This window comes from Catharus ustulatus, chromosome 8, assembly GCF_009819885.2.
Source record: "Catharus ustulatus isolate bCatUst1 chromosome 8, bCatUst1.pri.v2, whole genome shotgun sequence".
Lineage (NCBI taxonomy): Eukaryota > Metazoa > Chordata > Aves > Passeriformes > Turdidae > Catharus > Catharus ustulatus.
Genome location: NC_046228.1, coordinates 9661131 through 9677618, shown reverse-complemented (window position 1 = coordinate 9677618; position 16488 = coordinate 9661131). Strand labels below are relative to the sequence as shown.

General features: G+C 36.8%; 1 protein-coding gene across 2 annotated transcripts in view; it reads left to right on the top strand.

Annotated features, from left to right (window-relative positions):
• SHOC2 (SHOC2 leucine rich repeat scaffold protein) overlaps positions 1 to 14810 on the top strand; it is a 63536-nt gene extending 48726 nt beyond the window's left edge. For both annotated transcript variants that reach the window (XM_033066110.1, XM_033066111.1), the window contains 6 exons: positions 1122 to 1252; positions 3958 to 4146; positions 5415 to 5537; positions 7611 to 7748; positions 8195 to 8312; positions 10185 to 14810. In XM_033066110.1, coding sequence (XP_032922001.1) covers positions 1122 to 1252; positions 3958 to 4146; positions 5415 to 5537; positions 7611 to 7748; positions 8195 to 8312; positions 10185 to 10393 — 908 coding nt within the window. In that variant the 3' untranslated portion in view covers positions 10394 to 14810. The remainder of the gene's footprint in view (positions 1 to 1121; positions 1253 to 3957; positions 4147 to 5414; positions 5538 to 7610; positions 7749 to 8194; positions 8313 to 10184) is intronic.
• Positions 14811 to 16488: the final 1678 nt, after the last annotated feature.

The following is a 16488-nucleotide window of genomic DNA, read 5'->3' as shown; positions in this document are numbered from 1 at the left end:
ACTGTACGTATTAAGACCCCTTCATCTTTTAAAATTACTTCTGGTTATTCATTCTGCCATCTGCTCAAGCCTGTGTTTCCTTTCTAATGTGTCTCTCTGGTACTTCAATTTGCAGAGCAATGGTGTTGTGCCATGGGTGGTTGTAAAAGTGAGTGTAAAACAGCAAATATTTTGCGAGGAACTGGTTGTGTGAACATGTTCACCACTCCCCTGTGTGATGTCCACACCTGCACAGACTCCTTTTCTGACTGTAGGGATGAACCACAGGTCAAGTTTCTTTGTACAGTTTGGCAGTTGGCTTTTCAGTGGAATTCAAGGCCTTGCTACCTGTAGGAGAGGCTAAATGCCCCAGCACCCTGTAGTTCAACACCACCCTTGAGCAGTTGCTTTTGGTCTTTAGTACTTGTTAGATGGTTAAGGTTGGAGCTAAAGGGAGTTTCAGATGGGAAATGTTCAAGTTGCAAGTTTCTCAAGATTTTTATTCCCTAAAAGAAAGACATATCAACTGGGACCCTCAGCATAGCAATATTCAGAAATATTTTTGCATGCACTACTGTCCAGAGTTTTGTAGACTTCCTCCAGACTTTTCCTTCAGTATCACTCAAAAACTTGGAAGATTTGGGGTTTTCCTATCACCTATTTAAAGGCTTTCTTGCTTTTGGAGGATGGCAAAGCTGTGGGGGTTTTTTTTCCCTGCAGAGGAAATTGTTTTGCCAGGACTTGAGTTGTATGATACATGCCCTGGTTCTGGAAATATGAGTCATGGCATTGAATGATAATGTCTGTAATTTTAAAAGTCATTTTGGGGACATCTGGAAAATGATAATATATTTTGTTGATAGAAAGATCAGGATAGAATAACTTTTACAATAGGACATAAACCTTGCTTGCTCATATTATGCAGAACTTCAGAATATTATTTAATATGCACAATCTACTTCTGCATGGTTGACTTCAGCATTGGAAATCTGTGTTTGTCCTGTTTTGGAATGATAGCTCCATTTTGCCGTTTGAAATTCTGAAGTGTAGAGGGAGAGACAACAGCAGAATCAGATGTCACACCTTGTTCTGTGCTTTTATGTGATTCTCACGGTATATTAACACATGTTTTCCACCCGTAGGAAACCTGTCCAGTCTAAGTCGTCTTGGCCTGAGGTACAATAGGCTGTCAGCAATTCCCAAGTCTTTAGCAAAATGCAGTGAACTTGATGAGCTGAACTTGGAGAACAACAACATTTCTACTTTACCAGAGGTGAGGAGCAGAGGGAGAGGACTGGGGAGGGGATGCTGCTGGAGGGCATTGATGTTTTGTAAATAGAGTGGAACGCTGAAAATTATTTCATCTTGCATCTTAACTCCAAGGAATACCCTTTGTTTTAACCTAAAAGTAATGTGAATTATGTCAATTGTGTAAATATTAGGTATATCTAATTAGTATAGAAGAACTAATGTCATACAATTTGAATCAAAACTGGGAGCAGCACATGTGGTTGTATTTACTGTCCTGTATCTTTAGAAAACCTTAAATAATGAGTTCAGATTCCCACCCTTCAAGCCAGATAAGTGTTTCTCAGTGTTTCTGCTCCATGAAGCATTAGTGCCTGGAAGTAATTGCTCAGATGACAGAAAAAAATCTGATGTGATTGCTTCTTATTTTGGATATTTATTCAATTTCTTTAGAACCTTTTAAGATGAAGACTTCATGACACAACATAATGTTTATAGTTTCTACTGTTTTAATGATGACCAAACTGCTTTCCTAAGCTGTTATCCCCACAACCCCAAGTCATCTAAATTACTAGATAAAACAAGTTTAAAGGTTATCTAAAGATGTATATAGCAAACTATAAATAGAAGAGGAAAAAATGCACTCAGAATTAGGCAAAGTATTTACAGTAACAATGGGCAGTAAGTAACTAAATTTCCTCAGATAAATTTCTAAACTCAGCAATGATAGACTAAAACAGAGAATTTAATAAATGTTTGGGCAAGACTATAATTTAAGAAAATGCCTGAATGAAAGCCACCAGGCTGCTTTTAGGATGAGAGCTAAGCTAGCCCACCCCACCCAGACATGTTACAAAAACAACAGTGGTGCAATTACGAAAAGCTAATGTGAGGGATGATTACTTGCTTTAAAACACATTCAGTCATAATACAAACCTCTTTGTGACTCTGCTGCCTTCTTCAGGTATATTTGCCAATGATATGTTAACACTTAAGTTTGCAGAAGGGTATAGTTTGTGGTGTAATCTGTTTAGAATAAACCATACTGTACTATAAGACAAAGAACTGTATTTGTAGAAGAAATTTCTGAATTTCAAAACATAGCTGAAGCTGCTGACACAATGCCTAATAAATATTTTATCTTAAAAGGATGGGCTGGAGGAAGGCAGCACTGCCACAGCTCTCACAGATGTAAGAGCATTGTTCTCTTTGTACTGCCAAAGCTCTCTTGCTTCTCTTCAAATACATTTAATTACTCTAGGCTATTAGAGTGGATTAGCTAACATATTTTAGATATTTTTTTGGTATACAAGCAGACTTCAAAACCAGCTTTTTGAAATGCCAAGATCTGTCTGAAGCAATAAAGTGTGTCAGAGCTCAGGGACTGCCTAACCCTAGGACTAATATCTGTTAATTAAAGTATAGGTAAAAATAATATTTCCTAACCAAACGTTATACTAATTAATGATTAAGTTAGATTAATACTGATTTGAAGATCCATTATCTTATCTGTAGTGGGAAAAATGCTTCACTGGTATTTGCTGAGATGCCCCCAGTTCTTTAAAGTTTTAGCCAGGGCATGTAGATAAATCCCTATCAGATCCTATTTTATTTACAATAATGTTAATAAACTGTTTATAAAAGTAACCAAAGCTTTCCTGGTGAAACAGCAAAGCCATGTTCTTAAAGCATTTCCAGTGTATATGGAGCTCAAATGGCAATACAGAAATACTGACATTAGGAATATGGTTGGAATCATTATCTTGTTACTGTTCATTCCTGATTGCAGATGTTGCATTATTTATGGTATGTAATGCCATGCATAAATCTCCAATTTCTGTAATACTTAAGCAAATAGGACTGGATTCAGATTGGTGTAGTAATAAGCAAAGGTGACACTTCAGAAGTAATTTAGATCTCATTATTCATCTCCACAGTTCCAGCAGTGTGTTTGGGATGTAACTAACTGATAAACTGAGATATAGGCTGCTGGGATGTCGGAATCTGATTAGATTGTCTAGTGAAATTAAACTCTGGTTTCAATGGACAGCCATTGCTATCCAGTTTAACTAAGGCTTCTTGTTTTTCATTTTTTGAGGGGGAAAAATAGTGCAGTAAGTGCTTAGGAATATTTTAGAAAAAGGAAAGAACAACTGAATTTTCAAACCCATCATATTTTTTTTTTCTGTCTGATTATCTGAAACTATTATAGCGTAATTACAAGTTGTGATCACAATATGGATTTTTATGAAGTTACCAAAGATTTGTACTGGAATTATCAAGTGCCTCTATTGGGAGGCAGTGTGTGGGGTTGGTATTTCTTTGGGCCCTGTTTGGATGTGGGTGAGCTGCTGGAGCCAAAACAGCTGCTGGGGATGGGAACACTGCCCCTGTGCTCCTGGAGCAATGTGTCATTAGAAAAATTGCTTTCAGAGGAGAAAAGATTACCAAACTTCCCAAACCTGTGCTTTTAAATGTGATATGTTTGCTTTTTTGTATCTGTCAGCATGCAGGGAGGAAGGGGGAAATAAGGTAGTGGCTGTTGATGGTGAGCAGAGATTGTTGCTGGTGGAAGTTTTATCAAATTTAACACTGGTTTGTGTGTTGCAACACTTCTTCAGGGGATGGACTTGAGGGGGGAAAAACATTTCTAATTAGACCCATAAGGGAAAAGAGATGCATTCACATAAATCAGTCCTAAACTCTTGGGTGGTTTTCTTCTTTCTACAGGGTCTTTTATCCAGCCTTGTCAAACTGACTAGTTTAACATTGGCCAGGAACTGCTTCCAGTCCTATCCTGTGGGTGGCCCGTCCCAGTTCTCCACAATCTACTCTCTCAATATGGAGCACAACCGCATCAATAAAATCCCCTTTGGAATTTTCTCTAGAGCTAAAGTATTAAGTAAGCTGAACATGAAGGTGAGGCACAGAAACATGCTACTGTGTAAAATCAATGAGGAGCACTGTTTGCTGCCCCATGAATTCTGGCAGACTTAATAATGTAAGGAATGAATTTATCATGCTGAAGTGGATGCTGCTGCTGTCACATATATAAATAATTCTGTATTAGTCTAAAATTGTGTTATCAAGATGTTACTAATTTGTCTTTGTGTTTGTTAGTTAAGATTTTGTCACATTTGCTGCATTTGAACGATGAAAGTAAGAAAACTGGCTGCAAAGTTCTTGAATATCCACGTGGGACACAAGCATGTAGATTAGCTTATTTCTCCCTCAGACACTGTTAAAAGTTTACATTATAAACAGAATTATGTAAAATATTTTTTTAAAAATACTGCCTTTCAAAACCTGAGTCTAGAGACAAAAATAAATAGTTGAAGAGCACAACAAAAGGACTTTTAAGTGTACTAATACAGTTAAAGTAGGGAAAAGAGATGATATTTTTCTATGAATAGATTTATTTCAAGAAATGCTTGAGCAGTGGCTAAGCTCAACTACTGTTTAAAGTACAGTTTGACACAAATGAGTCCTCAATTTGCATTAAATCCAGTTTTTATTATGTACCCATTTGTAGCTTTGCCTGTTTACCAGAACTTCATTTGGCCATTTTAAAAAAGATGTTATGGTATCTGGTCTAAATCATATATTTTAGAAACATTTTGAGCAGTAACGTGTTCAGAGTAATTTCAATGGTTTTTACTCTGAGCCATTCAAGTATACAGGGGTTTTTTGATTCTCTTTTTTTTTGTTTTTTTCCCCCCCAACAGGGTTTGGTAGGTGGTTTCTGGTGGGTTTTTTTAGTGGTGGTGTTTATTCTCTTGATTGGTTTTTTTGGATTTTTTTTTCTAAACTCCATATATTTTTAGGATTCAAGCATTTGCTGATAGCACCTTTGTAAGTTATGGTGAACTTTCTATTCTTTTTTTGAACCCACCATCCATTATACTCAGCAGAAATAGGAAAAAAATATGTTTTAACTGCTATGTGAGATCTTGAGAACTACGTGCTTCTGATTTTCCCACTTCAGTTCTTATTAGTAACAGAGAGTCAATTCTGTACCACTAATACTTGGTGCAATTTGAAAAAAAATGGCCAATTGCCAACATTTGTTCTTCTGATTTCATTATCAACTATGTTGTTATTTCTGTTAGGAGTTTGTTTAATCTGTCAGATGCCTTCCCAACTTCTTGCAAGGGCAGAGCCTAACTGTTTGATATGTTAAATCACAGGACAATCAGCTGACGTCTCTCCCCTTGGACTTCGGGACTTGGACAAGTATGGTAGAACTGAACTTAGCGACTAACCAGCTCACAAAAATCCCTGAGGATGTATCTGGGCTTGTTTCTCTTGAGGTGAGAAGAGTATAAATTAACAGCTAAGTGGATATTTGCAACGTAGGGATTCTCTGCTTCAGGTTTAAGTAATATTACTTTTGGGTCAAATAAAGTTAAATAAATGTATCTGTGCTGTTGAATCTCCTGTTGCAGCTGTTTGTGGCCGTTGTCAACAGCTTCTGAATGTTGGTCTTTAGGCTCTCAATGAGTGTGCACAGACCACTGTGTGCAGGTATATTTTTAGCTATGTAGAAAGAAAATTTATCTCCACAGGTATTAGTGTTGCAAATGCAATGTTGCTGAACTTGGTTCAATTCCTGGAGACCAGCATGGAAGCAGCAGGGATCAGCAAAACATAATGGAACATTCTGCAGGCAGGTGTAGCTCTGTGAACCTTGTAGGCAGCCAAGTGGCAATTCTCAGCCTTTGAGGGGAAAGAACTCTAAAGTAAAAACCTGAACTGAACCTGCTCTGTCCCCTCATCCTGTTTCTCAGGGTACCATCAGCAGGGACAAATTATTGCCTTGGAGGGACAGAAAGATAGAGGTACTTGTTTGGGCAGTTGAGGGGACTTTGTAGGCTCTGTGAGTTGCTGGGAAAAATCTGTTAAAGAACTGTAACAAATGGCATATTTGAAATTGCAAATTTCCAGTGTGATTTCTTCTGTGAATATTTAATTATTCCTATAGTGTGGGGCAAAAATTATGACAGAGTAATAGTTATTTAATAGTCCAGTTCTCTTTTAAGTTTTAAGCCTGTGGTTGATGTGATTGGGAAATTAGTAACCTCTAAAAACTGGGTTTGCTGGTGGTCTATGGGTGGCAGAAGCTGGAGAACTGCTTGGTCTGCTGACCTGTTACCACTGTGTTTCTCTGTAATTAAAAAATCCAATACAAAGGGCTGTTTGGGCAGTGTTTGCACAAAAGTGAAGGTTCCCACAGCAGTGCTAAGTCAGCTGCATTGCACATAGGTAATGTTGTCTGTACCTGCCTTTGTTTCTTGATACACGATTAAAACATTACTGTTCTCACTGCTGTGTGTGTAGCACATAAAGGATGGTCACTGAAATGCTGCTTGTGCTAATCCTCAGGCATTGCCTTTTGATTTTCACTTTGATTCTCACCATGTCTTTATTTTGTTCCTGCCTGTGGTGTTTTCACATCACCTGAAGCCAGTGAGAGTTGGGATCATTGGCAGGAGACAGGCACTTGCAACCTTGGCTGGTTGTGTGTGGCTGGCATGAGGGTCCAAGCTGGCTGCTCTTTCACTTCCTCATGTTTTAATGTGCCTTCTTAAAGAACTAGATATTAGCATTGTTTAATCAGTAATTAATTACCTGACTACTCACAGTGCTGTTATGAGACCTGATTGCTTCCAAGAACGGCAGGGTTTCTCTGGAGGAAAAATGATGTATTAGTGTAACCCCTGTTAATGTGCCTGTGGAATTATGAATAACTCTGTTAACTGACCCTACAAATAAGGATACACTTCTTGAACCTGGGGTATTTATAATTGAACTCAGAAAGGAGGAGAAAAACAAGAGGACAACACTGTAGTAGACATGGGTGTGTAATGGCAGCCTGTTTTGGAAAGCCAGTGCTCTGCTTAGGTGCTCCCATCTGTGTGTTTATTTGCTGCTGCTCCCAACCAAAGGGACATAGGGAGAAGAGGAAGTGCTAAGCTTTTTAAGGAGAACTTGGCAAGCACAGCAAATAATGTAAAACATGGTTATGAGATGGCTATAAGGAAGCATAACAAAATGATAGGCAAATTCAGGAAGAAATTGTTTTTCTTTGGTCATTTGAAGAAATAAGGTTTCTATTGGTTTTACTTTGCATTTATTATAATAATATATAATAATATTTGAAAGAAGTATATGCTAAATGTATGTATTTGTATCATTAAAGATTTGAAAAAAATGTTAAATCACTGACTTTTTATTTTATAAAAAGTTTCAGCTACTTCCTTAATGTAAATGTAGTATAATATTGGACTTCATTACTTGCAAATATTTTAAAAAATGTATCTTAATCTAGTATTTACTTATTGTGTTGCTGAAATTCTGAGTTTGGTTGTTGTTTCTTTTTTGAGGTTCTTATCTTGTCAAACAATCTCCTAAAGAAACTTCCGCATGGAATTGGAAATCTACGGAAACTCCGAGAGCTAGATCTAGAGGAAAACAAACTGGAATCCTTGCCAAATGAAATAGCTTACCTCAAGGATCTGCAGGTGAAACAATAATTGGTCAAGATAAACATCTTACCTCCTTTATTTACACCATGCTGAGTTAGTTGCAGCTTGCTGGATGAGTGGAAACTATTTGAGACTGGACATAGAAGCAAAACTGAGGAGTCTTGTGCAACTTCACCCACAATTAGTCCCCATTAACTGTTCCCTAGCTTTATTAGTTAATAGTGAACAAAAAATTTTTGAAGGTTTTAACTGTTGTACCACGAGTGCAGTACCACCCCGGGAATTATTTCAGTCATGTGTTTTATTAGGCACCTTTTTCTTTTAACATTCAGAGATTTGAATTGTTGCTGGGTGGTTGAAACTTCTCTTGCTCAAATTCAGGAGAGTTGAACTCATTCATTTGTCAGCTACATATCTCATTACTTGCTGTTATTCCAAGGAGAAATCATTAAGTTAATTTGTAAAAATGTGCTTTTCCCTAGAAATTGGTTCTGACTAACAATCAGCTGACCACCCTTCCCAGAGGAATCGGTCACCTTACCAATCTGACGCACCTTGGGCTCGGAGAGAATCTTCTCACCCACCTTCCTGAGGAAATTGGTAAGATCCTGTCTGGTTTGATGCAGTGTGTCTGGGCAAAGCACATATCATAGCCAGCTATTCTGCTCATCAGTAAAAGCCACAAAATTCATTTGAAACTTCTAACCATGTACAGCCTGATGTGAAGCATGTGCCACAGGAACAGCACTAGACTGTACGATCTTTATCTTGCTGAAGTGTAGTGGAAAGGATGCACTAAATTTCTTTCAGTTCTGCTGCAGAAAGCTGCTGAACACTCACCAACTTGTAATGGTGACATTCCTTATGTCCTAATTCTCCCACAATTTTTATGTTATCCACAACTCCATGAATCTGCTCTTGGAGAGAGAAAGGAAGTGCACTGATCCTACTCTAATGCCATGGTGTAGGCAAAACCCTTGTGGTAAGGTGTAGACTGCTAAAGCAAATCTTTCTCCTGGTAGTCCTTTTGCACACATTTTTGTTTATAGACCCTCATATTTTTTTTCACTGTGATGAGATTAGAAAAGGAAGTGGAGGAAATCTTCAGAAAGGAAGGAAGGAATAGGATTTTTTTTTTTTGGCCTACCTGAGATTTTCAGAGTAGGTGTGTTTCAGTGCATCTGAACTGAAAGCCCATGTTTCTTCTGTGATTGGTCTCCATAATATTAGTCCAGAGCACAATTCTGAGCACTTAAGTTAAAATCTTATAGCTCGGCTTATTATGGGAGGCAAAAACGATGGGACAAGCCACACCAAGCAAAATGTGGTCAGAAACAGTGATGTACAGATGAAGAAGGCATGGTCTGTCTCTCACATCATCTTTGCTGAGGAGCCATTACAGCTGCTCATCTTGTATGTGCCTCAATGTGAGAAAAACCTAAAATAATCTAAACCTGGAATTTTGTAATTTATAAGCTAGTGGAGAGAGTGTGAATGCTATGGAAACATACTGTGGAATTAAAATCAGTAAGAAGACTTTAAATACCATTGCAAGAGTACAGTTTGGTTATTAAAGCTGGTTGTCTTCACAGATGAGAGAATAGTTACTTATTGTGAGGTGTGGCTGTTTCATGTATCACACTAACAACTGTTTCTCATTATTTTTTCTATCGCTTCTCCTTTTGGTTGGTTTTCCATGCCATGAGTCCTGCCTACTGCTTTCTCTTGTGAAAGATTAAATAATCTCTTAGGTTATAGGAGATGTTTGTGGTATATAAGATTGGAAAGTGGGGGGAATATTTTGGGGAGGACTTCTATGTTTTTGAAAGCAGAAATAGAAAACTTAAGAAGAAATTACTCTGTTTTCCAGCTTCTGATTAATCTGTATTGCAGTATCTGTAGTAGAGGCAAACTCTAAAATTTGAATTCAGGAAAAAATTTTCACACTTGTTAGTTCCATTTTCATAAGTTAATCTTTCTGTGCAAAGAAGTCACACTCTTCTGCTTTTTTTTCCTGTGATATGACAGTTATGACTTCAGGTCTTTAATATATGGAATCTAATGACATGAAAGGAATGACATAGATATTTTAAAAGAGAGAATACATCCTGTATGATAGAAGTATTTCCTAGGTCCTTTTCTCTAGATAGCTGTTCCATGCTGCCTGCACTTGCATAGCTCTTGAATGGCCATGGTGAAGTCCCTCTCAGTTGTCTTATTCTCTATATTTGCAGTTCATTTATTAGCTAAAGGAGATGCACCAATGGATATTTTTACAGGGAAGCTAAAGCAAATTGGTTCTTGCTTAGGTACTGGTGAACAGAACTTGCTGTGCTTGAGAACAGGAGTCTCACACTGACTCAAGGTTCTGTATAACAGAGTCCTCAAGTGGGCTCAGAGCCTCTGTCTCAAAGTTATAAGCTGCATGAATTAAAAAGATACTACTCCTTATTTTTATTTTATTTTAACCAGGTACACTGGAGAATCTGGAAGAACTGTATTTGAACGACAACCCCAATCTGCACAGCCTTCCCTTTGAGCTGGCTCTTTGCAGCAAACTGTCAATAATGAGTATTGAGAACTGCCCGCTCAGCCACCTTCCACCTCAGATTGTTGCAGGAGGACCCTCCTTCATCATTCAGTTCCTAAAAATGCAGGGACCATATCGTGCCATGGTCTGATGCTCATCGACTTGTCCAATACACTGTACAAAATACAAACTGCATTAATGTTGTAATTGTCTGTATATGTATATATAATATAATATATGTGGTTTATATTATATTATATATATATAAATATATAAATAATATAAAAAGGCAAATTTAAGACTGCATTATGTGTTTCTGCTAATAGAGGAATCATAGCCATTTAGATTTTTTTTTTATTCTGTAAAAATGCTTGTCTAAGTTTTCTTTGCTGAACTTGATGGAAGTTGTCTGAATAATCTGAAAATGCCAGTTCATTTAAAGCAATTGCCAATGAACTCAAAGTTTAAATTTAAGGGAAAAAACCAGTTTTGCTTAGATTTACTTTCAGTTAAGAGAAATGTATAACCTTTATATAATGAACTTCTCTGTTCCCCCCTCCCTCCCCCCCGCCCCCAACTTTTTTTTTGTGTCAAAACCTGAAAGGGTCACGTGCCCTGAAGTTGGGATTTTCTTTTAACTTATTTTGAGATTTGAAGCAAATGGTGTTTTTATATTGTTTACAGTCAGAGTAAATCACTGGATTTTGTTTTATTCTGATTTGCTCTGTTTTAATCAATCATATCTAGAGTTTATATGCCTCTGCTGATGAATTTTTATCAACCAGTTTGTATACTAAAAACATACTCATCAGAACAACTGGCAGGTGAAAAGGATGCAGTCAAAACAAAAAGAAAAGAAAAAAAAGCTTGAATTCCTTTAAGTCTTGCTTCCCTGAATTATCAGTTGCAGGCATAACATATCTGAACTGAGCCTTTTGCAGTTGGTCTTTCTAGCACAAGTAAACCTTTTCAGATTGGTCAAAATGTGGAGTATCCTCAGTGAGAGCGGTTTTCATTGTGTGAAGTAACAAGTCCATGAGGTCTAACAGTACACTTAAGTGACAAGGAAATAATATATATGTACATTTTTATTACAATGTTGAGTCATAAACTACAACAGGCAATTTTAAGGTTTCCTTATAGAACTTGTACAATAAAATGAATGTGTCTTACTTTTAAACACTGCAATATATGTAAGTTTTAAGGTTGGTTAACAATGTACTATGGTTTTATATCTTGACTTGCCTTGTACCTCCTTCCATTATGGAACTTCTGTGTCCAAGCACAATATCTTCACACTGTGCTGTTTTGCTGCTGAACTAAATGCACTTTTCCCCACAGCTGGGGCACTTGCTTCAAAATATTCAGTTCAGTATCTTGATTATTCTTTTTTAAACTTCATCCTATCTGTTTCAGTATTAAACCAATCTATTAAAAAAGAGGCACCTTTTTCATTTGTGCAGAGATGTTGGTAGCTCAAGAAAACACTGTAAGTAGTGGATATTCAGTTTTATCATGAATTTCTTGGCTGTTTAGAAGGCAGAAGATGCTTCAGGGGAGATTTACACTATTGCTGCACTTGCAGGGCCAGTTTGTCCTTTTTCAGGAGGGTAAGAACTCGAGGCAGTCACATTCCATGGTTACCCAAGAACTGCTCAGTTTATACTCACTGGAATTGCTGCTGGGGTAGTGTGACTTACAGGACTGTACCTTTTGCACAAAATCAAATCAATGGATGCCATGGGAAATCTGTTTCACATGCAGAAGTTTGGGAATTTTATTTCTGGCTTTCAGGCATGCTTATTTAGACGTATTTCCTCGATCTACTTGCATTTTGTTTTGTTGTATGTCTTTTCATTAACAAGGAGTAAGTTTTAAATGGAAGGCAGGTGGAGATATAAAACCTTGGAGGGCTTAATCATGCTGTAAAACTATTGTAGATGTCACTGGATTTTACTAAGTAATGTTCTTTTCTTTCTCACACACTCTGTCGTACCCCCCCCATTATTTTTTTTTTTACATCTACTGTAGCTTTTCAGTTTAGACTTTAGTTTATAAAAAGCTAGTTCCTTACAGTTCTGCCTGAGTTAATCTTTCTCAGCACTAAGGTGTTAAAATATGAAGATGCTGAAATGCTTAGTATCAAGACTGTAATCTAAGTTCTGAATATACTGCAAAGTCTGTGTTTGTGCCCTCAGGTCACTAGGGGGGAAACTGATTTGATTATTATGGTTCCTTAAAGCAAAAGTGGCGACCCCTTGTGTTTCCAAACGTCTTGGTCTCACTCCCTGTCCGCTCCTCAATCCCGTTTTTATAAAAGTTCAAGGGATTGAATTTGTTTAGTTTGTAAATATGTTGATTATTCACCTTGTTAAGGTACATGGTTAATGACTGTATGATTGGAGCTGACCCTCTCTCACATAAATTCCTGTGGAGAAGTTGGCTACCAAAATAGTGCTCGTTACACTCACTTAAAAACAAGCTATTCTTTTCAGTACACTTATAGGAATAAATAAAGCTATGTTTTAATTCATTACTATATTAAAAACAGGATATTTTTTTCAAACTATCTTTGTACTAGTATGGTTGTTGCAATGCCAGATAATCCTGAGCCCTGTTTTAGCAGTTTAATTTTATACACTTTGAGGTGGATGCTTATTTTTTCAGTGTCTCAAGGGATATTTGAATAAGAGCAGTGTGAGAGAAGTTTGGTACAGGAGACATCAAGTCAGAAGAATCTGAAAAGTTCTTAAAAATCATCTGAACGTTTAAAGCATTAAATACCTGGCAGAGATTGGGAATACAATGCATATAAATTCATATAGGTACAATACATGGATTTATATCCAGATCTATACATAGATCCGTATAAATCCAACCATTTTGATCATTCAAAATATTACCTCCTGAAATAACAGACTTTTGAATTTCCCAGGATGCTGGATTGTTAACTGGTATAGATTCTAAATGGTTTTATTGCCTGGTGACATTCAGTTGAGCACACATACTGACTTACATAGGTTTAAGAATTTTATTTGTCCATATCAGTTAAAGTATGAATGGAAAGAACTTCATTTTGACAACTGTATGTGTACATAAATGCAAAAATATATTTGTGTATCTACACACATGTGAAAGCATAGACAAGGTGGGGAAATAAATTATTTATAGCATTTTTAAAAATAAGGTTGAGAAACAAGTGATTCCCAGGTAATTTTATTAAATGTTTATCCTTCTTGCTATACTGAGGGAAATAATTTAGAATGGCTATTGAAAAATGTGACAATCTTTACTTTGGGTGAAAATCATGACCTTGATTGCTTGTCCATAGCCAAAATACCAATATTGTATGTGTCTGTGCCTGTGTACATACATACTCATGCCCCATGGACACTATCCTGAATCATGCCTTGATTTAATAAGCTAAATTATTATAGACTATGTAGTATTATGGAAGTCTGGAGAGGTATAAAGCAGATCAGAGATTTGCTAAACCATGAAAAGAAGGAACAGTTGCTGTTGTGACTCACATTGGTCACATATTGCATTTTAATTTACTAAGTAGGAATTTGATAATTATTTGCAAAAGTTTTTTTAGCATAAACACGTTAAAATTGTGTCTCTTGCTGTCTCATGTTCAAGTTTGTCACCAAAATTGCCTGGTATAAGTGCAGTGGAAATGCTGCTTGTAAAGTTGGGTCACACAGGTAAAATTGGGATGTTTCATTTTGGCAGATGCCATTGGAAATGTTGACCTTCATACACCCTCTTTAGAAAAATTTGGATTGCAGAATATTTGCTTCAGTGCCTCTCTTTGAGTTAGTATTTTTAGGAATGTGCATGTTTAAACATCTTGAAGGTTGTGTTTGCTCATGTACATGATTTAGACAATTAGTGCTTAGATTGTCTCTGGTTAGTGCTTAAACCTGTTCTGTCACCTGGAATTCAAGTGTCATCTTCAATCCTCGGAGTTTGAGAAAGAAATATCTTTTATTTAACAATTAGAAAACTTTGAGAGGTTATTTTTTCTCCCTCTTTTCTTTTCTTTTTTTTTTTAAAAAAAAAAACCCAAAATAAATTAAACTTCTGAATCAGCACAAATCCATATCAGGAGACTTTTCATATCTGGATGCAATGAAGAATTTTCCTGTCAGTGTCACACCTGAGTTGTATCAAATAGACATGCCAGAATAGCTTCTAGTGAGAAATGTGCAGTTGGCAGTAATTTGCACAACAGAAACTTCAAGGCATGGTAAGGATGATTACAAACAAATGATAGGATCTATGAATGGGTTTGTTTTCACATTAGCAAATATCAAAAAATTATGTTTATTATTATTCTGATTTAGATCTTAACCAGGACTGCAAAGGACCTTTGCTGTGGAAAAATATCAGACCACACTAATTTTGTGGTTAAAAGCTAAGTGAGAGTGTAAACAGTCTACAAAAATGTACTTTTAATCTGAATTATTGTAATGTTGTTATGTCTATATAAAAGATTGCCTTGCTTTTTTAAAAGAGTCATTCTGTATCAATGCATTCATTATAAATAGTATATTTGTAAATAAGCTGCCACTGAGTCTTTTCAAAGTTTTCTAGTATTTCTAGTCTGACATTAACCTGGATGTCAATCTACTTTTGCAGCACCTCAAGTTATTAAGAACTGCTTTCTCATTATATACTTACCACTCTTCAAAAGATCTCAAAATACAGATTTTCATGTAGAGCAATTACAGGAAACTTCAAAAGTTGGATGATAGTCACTTCTTTACTCAGAGTCATGTGGACTGGAGACCCTCCTGTAAAGCAAATATTGGTAAAAAATGTTATATTCATTTTGGTAGTAAAAAAATCCTATGGCTTTCTCTCTGATGGGGGAATGTCAATCTTGGATTTTAATGCAAAATGCATTTCAGCAGCAACAAAATTAAAGTAGGTATAGAATTACAATGCCTAAAAGACAGACACCAGCATTTAATCTTCAGGTTTAATAAAAGACAGTATTGCCAAGCTGCCATGGCACTGATTAAACTGATATCTTCTAGCTCTGTGAAGCTTATTGCACAGACTGCTTCAAGAAAGTCGTGCTTACAGCGTGCCCTATGAATAAACAAACAAACAAAAAGCCAGTGTCCTTGGAAGTCACAGTAGAAAGACCTCAGGGGTTTGGGCATGAGGAAAGAGGAAGAGGACTGTAACTGGTGGCTTAAAAAAGCTGGAACCAGCTCTCATAGTGTGCAGCAGTCACTTGTGCAATAATGAGTTCTTCTGTCATTTCATCAGATCCCTGCTGATTAAAATCACCAGAGGGTCTGATCAAAATACCTAAAATTTGGTCTTTGAGGTGAGTCTGTCCCTGTAACCATAAGTGTTCTGACAATGTGAGAACAAGGCAGTGTCCTCACCATGGCAGTCCCATGCAGGGATGCTGGACCACCTGGCACCCACCTGCCCTGTCTGACAGGGCTGTGCATGACAGGAATGTGCAGTCCCTCTGCTGAACTGCTCCAGACCTCACCAACCACAGTTTGAAGGGCTTGCAGAAAGGAAACAGCATCTGCATCACTGCATTTAGTAGCCTTGATAGATGAAGTAAATTCACAGAAGAAACTTTATTTTTCCTTTTTTTTTTTGTGGGTTTTTTTTTGTTTGTTTGTTTGGTTTTTTTTTTGTTTTTTTTTTTAGTTTTACATCTCTGTGTATTTCTGGCGTCTACGAAATCCTGTGTCTAATAATTCTAATAATTCTACAATATAATTATGTGCTGGGTGAAAAAGTACTTCCTTTTGTTTGTTTCAAACCATGCCACCTTATTTCATTTGGTAACTCCTAGTTCTTGTGGAACTAGAAATTTATGAACAGTTTTTTTCCTGTTCATCTGCTTTTTACCACTCTTTAAGGTTTTGGGTTTATTTTCATAAATTTTTTCTCCAAGTCATAGTTCTAGTTTTGTAGCTTCTCTTCAAACTAAACATCTTCTATTCTCTCATAATTCTTGCTGCCTTTCTCTGTGGTTTTCTAGGCCCAGCTCTGAGTTTTTTTCCTAGTTTGTGGCCTTTAGCAAGCTCTTTTGTTCTTTGTGTACTGCTTTGTGAAATAAAAGTACAGTTCTGTTATGAAAATTAAAGTGGAGTGGGTGATGAAGTTTAGTACTAAGATCTGGTAAGGAATACTCCCACTAGGCAAGGATCAGATTGGGATTTATACTTCAGATGCTGGCCACCCTCTGCTGTAATTAATTGTTTC